Genomic DNA, 6,086 nt, shown 5'->3' with positions numbered 1-6,086 from the left:
CATCCTTTAGCAAAACAAATAACAAAAAATCACTTTTCATAATTAATTAGTTTTGAGTTAATTACATGTGCAAATCACAAGGAAATTTACATTTTTGAACCCATAAGATAGAGGGTGTTGCACGTTTAGTTCCATAATTTATGAATTTAGCATATTTGGTCCCATAAACTAAAAATTTGTAATAATTGGGACAAAAATTGCTATATTTTTTTATGGGATCAAATGTGCTTTATTCTTTGTACAAAAACTGCTACAATTTTCTTTTTATCTATGAGACAAAATATGCTAAGCTCGTAAACTATGTGACTGAAATCACAACACACAAGCTTGACGTTGGAGGTGTGGAACTTGGCCCAATTATGGATCCAACTGTGAATTTTTATCACGGGTAAAATTGTAACTTTTACAAGGTGCCCTGATATAAATAGTTGATAGATGATCTTCTATTGTAATTCATTAAGAACAATCATAGTGGAAATGGATTTTGAGCAATCGTCGATGTAGGAGAATCGGCAAACTATGTAAATCTTGTGTCTTACCACTCTATATATATATATATTTGCACACTTTCACAATCTAATTAAAACAAATCTCTAACATACAATGTGTATTTACCCACTGAAATAACAGTAAAAATTTGAACTCATATTATTAATGTAACAACATCGATCTTAATTATTAGGCCACAACAATTAATTATATTTGCGCATGCATATACAAGCATGTATTTCTTGCACTTTTACACAAAAAAAAAATGATAATAATTAAAAAATATGTTTCAATTTTTAGTACAAGCAAATAAAAAGTTATTGACAAAGACATTTGAGGCTCAATGCATATGATTTTGACACTCAACTTGAAAAGTTGGCTTTTAGTCAAGCAAAGCGTTTATGTAACATTAATCATTTCCTATTTGAGCAAATTAATTATAATATTATTAATATACGCGTTCCACATTAATCACAGATGAAAAATTCGAGTGGCTTATAAATTCTAAAATCCCATCTCTCTAACGAAACATCATTTGAAGATAAAACCATGAGACTCATACAAAGTTAGAACGAATAATAACTCGTGCAATGAAACACTGATGGAGTCGCAAACCACATCAACTATAGTTTTTCACTTATTGCTAACTAATTAATGGTAAAATCTTGAAATTAATCAAGGGCTTTTAGTAAAAAAAATATCACTTAATTTTTCATAATTTTCCATTGTTATCATCACCCTGTGTACGATTTTTCTTATATAGGGTTTGCTATGAAAATATCGAACGATATTAATTATATTACATTAACAATAAAATTTATGTTATACTGATGTGACATGATTTACACGGTATGTCTACAGTAGTTAATACAAATGAAGAGTCGACATAACCCACATTAATGTAGTTGTGTTTTAGATAATCCATAGGTCTGGCTGTCTCCACCAACCTATGCTACGTCTCTAATTATGGTTGTTGTCCCAACAAAAACATTTTTACTTGTTTCATAATTCTCACAATATCCAATTATCTTATATACTTACTAACTGTAAACAGATCGATTCGAGCTGAACTATTATCTGAGAATATATATATAAAAAATTAATTTTAAAAGATGATGTAAAATTGCTTAGAATATCATCTTGTTTGATCCAGTGCTAAACTTTTAGATAAATATTGGGAATAATTATATTTACACGTTCTAATATATATTTTATTTGTACAAATTATTTCTACTTTTTAGATAATTATACTGAAACGTCAACATTATTACACAAATTATTTTAATATTTTAAAAAAATTATACATATACATTTAGAAATATCAATATTATTATACAAATTATTTCTTTTTTTTACAGCTAGGTGTGATTTATGTAATTATACAAAAGGTTGGAATGGTTAGTGTAGACAAATCATAAATTATGGGATGAAAATATAATTATCCCAAAAGTTAATAAGGATTTTTTATTATTATTGTTATCATAAAATATAGTGGCTCAGAGTTAATGATTTTTATTTGATATTTATCTTAAAAAATATTTTAGAGATAACAAATAGAAAATATAAGTAATTAGCTAATTTATTTTTTTACATATAATGTGTATATATTAAATTAAATATAATTTAAAATAAAAATAGAATTTATATTTTAAAAGGGTAAATAAAATGAAAAAATTGAAATTGCATTGGGTAACAAGTCGTAGATGGGCTGGTGGAAGGTTGACAGTGGAGGAGTTAAAGACAACCTCAATCTCTACTAAGATTCACCGTATAGTACGAGAAAGTCCCATTGAGGTTGATTATAATTGAATACTCTAACATGTTTAAAGAAATTGTGTAATTTTTGAATGAATTTATGAAATTATCAATTTTATTCTTATTATTTTTAATTTATAAGAATATTTTGATTAATTCAATATAAAAAATCATTATAAAAAAAACCTTATATGAAATCTCACGCAAAATCGTTATAATTTACCCTAATAAATATATTAAATTTATTTCTTGATCAATTTAATTGAATTAAATTATCCTTACCAATTATCATGTCCCATAACAATATCAATTTCTTCATTAAAAAATGTTTCTTGACTCTAATTCAAGACTTTATTTCTGATTAAGGTTAGCGTAACGTCTCTCCAAAGTTTCACTAAACCCCAAACCCCCCCCCCCCCCCCCCCCCCCCCCCTCCCCCCCCCCCCCCCCCCCCACACTCTCTCTCTCGTTCTCTTGCCGGAAAAATCACAAGTTTTTCTTCAGATTTGTGTCTCTGAGCTACCTGTGCTGGTGTTAGAGCAGTGTTTTAGTAAGAAAGGAGAAGAATGTGATGATGGTTTCTTGAGCTACAGTGGGATTTCTTGATCTTACTTCAAGTTTTGGGTTTTAGTACGAGAAGGTCTTCTCTGATTTTTGCTGTGAAAATCACAATGTGAGGAGAGGTGAACTTTGGCGTTTAGTGTTGCGCATGTGTTCTTGATTGTGATGATGGTGGCTGCTGTTTCTGAAGCAGCTTCAACAACAAGTGACCCACAAAACCCCAAAACCACCGCCTCACAAGATGATGAGCATTCAAGAAGACCGCCATTGTTGCCTTCCGAGAAGGATAATAGCAATGCGGTTGCAGACAATCAAAGAAAACCCAAATCAAGAATTGTCTCTTCTAGATACATGTCCCCTTCAACTTCCACTTCTACTTCAAATTCATCCTCGGTTTCCTCTTCATCTTCTTCTTCGAGAAGGTATCCCTCCCCTTTACTTTCAAGAAACTCAACCCCAGCGTCAAATGCACCTTCCTTAGGCGCCAAGAGGTCTGTTTCCGTCGACCGGCGGCGTCCGGCGGCTGCTAGACCTTTAATACCTGATCTTGATTCCAAGAATGGCAATTGTTCCGAGGTTTCAGCTGCCACAAAGCTTCTTGTCACCTCAACTCGGAGTTTGTCGGTTTCCTTTCAAGGGGAAGCCTTTTCCTTGCCCATTAGTAAGACCAAGGGGGCGCCTTCTTCACCTAATCTGAGTAGTGTGCGGAAAGGAACGCCCGAGAGGCGAAGGAGTAGTACTCCATTGAGAGGGAAGGTTGATGGGGTAGGAGATCAGGTGGAAAATTCCAAGCCGGCTGATCAACATCGATGGCCTGCTAGGAATCGGCTGGTTAATCCGTTGTCGAGGAGTTTGAACTGTAGTGGTGGTGGTGGGGAGAGGAGTAAGCTAATTGGATCTGGGGAGTCAATTCGAGCATTGCAGCAATCGATGATTGAGGAGAGGAGGCCTTCTCTTGATGGAAGGTTGAGTCTTGATTTGGGAAATTCCGAGCTTCTAAAGGCGGTTCCACGAGCCGATGATGGAAATTCAGTTAATAATGAGTTGTCCATGCCATCTGATCTCACTGCATCTGATTCAGATAGTGTTTCTTCTGGTAGTACTTCAGGAGTTCAAGAATGCGATGGGGCTTCCAACGGGCAAAATGGGCGTCGTGGGATTGTTGTTTCGGCTAAGTTTTGGCAAGATACAAATAGTCGGTTGAGGAGGCTGCAGGATCCGGGTTCGCCTCTATCACCGACTCCTGGGTCCAAACTGATTGTGCCGCCAAAATTGAGAAGGTATTCAAGTGACGGTCCATTATCATCTTTATCGTGCCAACGAACAATGTCGTCTCCTGTTCGTGGAGGCATTAGGTCTGCATCGCCTGGAAAGCTTATGACACCTGTTGGATCATCTCCATCGCGGGGTCATAGTCCATCTCGGATCAGAAATGCAGTTAGCACCATTAGTAACAATTTTGTTGAAACACCTTCAGTCCTTAGTTTTGCTGTTGATGTTCGGAGGGGGAAAGTTGGGAAGAACCGAATTGTTGATGCGCACTTGTTGAGACTTATGTATAATCGTTACCTGCAGTGGCGTTTTGTTAATGCGAGAACTCAAGCAATCTTGTTGGTGCAGAGACATATTGCAGAGGTGAGATAGTTTTACAGTTACTTAATGTCTGAGCATACAGAATATAACATCTTACTTTTGAAAATCACCAGCTGTAGGTTGCAAAGCTTCTTATTTGACATGATAATAAGACTACTTGGTCCTATTCCGTGGGCTGGTTTAGCTCTCTTTCGTCTCAGAATAGTTTACTTTAGATGCTCATCTGAAGAATTTGTTGTTGCCTTGGAAGTTCGAGAAAATAAAATGTGTTTGGATCAGTTGATTCGACACGTTGGTTTGGCATTTGAAATTTGGATTATGTGTTCTCATACCCGGCATAGCAAGTGGGAATTAGGACTGAATGCTTCAATTTGGTCTTGAGGTTCAGCAAAGTGGCTAATCCATTTCAATAACAAATTAGCCTAAGCATCACGGTACTCTAGGTTTCGGCATTTTTCTTGAGTTGACGGAAAATGCATCTTTCATGTGTATAGATGTATGATTCATTGGTATTTCTACACTCGTGATAGCCTAAGTTTCACAGCAGTCTGTTTTTATCAGCCTGAACCTGATTCAATTTTGTCAAGTTTCTGTTGCTTTTTTGTGCTCTAGCATGCGTCCTCCTCTCCGTTTCTCTGTGTAAAGACATTTGACTGACTAATCAAACTAGATTCAGTGAATAAGCAGTCTAACCTTCGCCTGTTTCTTGTTTGGTTCACATATAAGGCCTTCCCTTCAACTTTTTGATAAAAGTACATATTTGCTTCTGAAACCCCTTACAGATTTTTATGAACTGTAATTTGAAAATGGGTGGTACTAATCTTGCTACTAATAATTTATAATCTAGTGATGATGCAATAATTTCATCTCAGTGTTCTTTGGCCAAGACAACAATGTAACTGCAGATGTATGTAATCAAATGGACTTGTGTTTATTAGTTTACTCTTTCCGATGATTCATAATCTTGTCCTAAAGGTGAATCTGCAGATACTAATACTAACTAGTATATCTTTACTTGCTTACTTTTGAAGTACTTTTTATATAATTCAAATGAATCTGTATTTCTGTATCGGGCCAATGAGATCAAAGCTTATTTATAACCATTAGCAGTCTTCCGATGCCTGTTTGTGTACATGGAAATTTACTGCATATTGGGCTAAGCTGTTATGTTGTAAGATTATTTTGCCTAGTGGGATTTCATAGAACTAAAAATCTCGTTCTGCACCAGAAAAATCTATGGAATGCGTGGATAACAATCTCGGATCTACGTGATACTGTCACCAAGAAACGACACAGATTGCAGTTGCTGAGGCAAAAGCTGAAATTAGCTTCCATTCTAAAAGGACAAGTAAGCTCTACTCTTGGCCCCATTTTTGCAATAACAAATTCCTTTTGAATTCTTGGTTAAGAGTATTCCGTAACGTTGCATTCGGACGTTATGTTTTCCGTGTAGGTGACGTTCTTAGAAGATTGGGCTTTGTTGGAGAAAGACCACTCGACTTCTCTGCTTGGAGCTATCGAATCGCTAAAGGCTAGCACTCTTCGCCTTCCAGTTGTTGGAGGAGCAATCGTATGTTCCTCTTACAATGTCTTTAATCATAGAAGCAAATTGTTTTCCCATACAATGAATAAAGTTAACAAAGTTTACGATTTTGATAGGCCGATGCACAAAGCTTGAAGGACGCTAT

General features: G+C 35.5%; 1 protein-coding gene across 1 annotated transcript in view; it reads left to right on the top strand.

Annotated features, from left to right (window-relative positions):
• The window catches only part of LOC105172675 (QWRF motif-containing protein 2), a gene marked incomplete in the record, with an annotated part of 4,132 nt that continues 748 nt past the window's right edge, over positions 2,703 to 6,086 (top strand). The window contains 3 exon segments of the mRNA XM_011094213.2: positions 2,703 to 4,440; positions 5,627 to 5,746; positions 5,852 to 5,968. Coding sequence (XP_011092515.1) covers positions 2,971 to 4,440; positions 5,627 to 5,746; positions 5,852 to 5,968 — 1,707 coding nt within the window.

Source organism: Sesamum indicum, linkage group LG10 (genome assembly GCF_000512975.1).
Source record: "Sesamum indicum cultivar Zhongzhi No. 13 linkage group LG10, S_indicum_v1.0, whole genome shotgun sequence".
NCBI lineage: Eukaryota > Viridiplantae > Streptophyta > Magnoliopsida > Lamiales > Pedaliaceae > Sesamum > Sesamum indicum.
The sequence above is the reverse complement of the archived record's forward strand: the minus strand, read 5'-3'. Positions and strand labels throughout refer to the sequence as shown.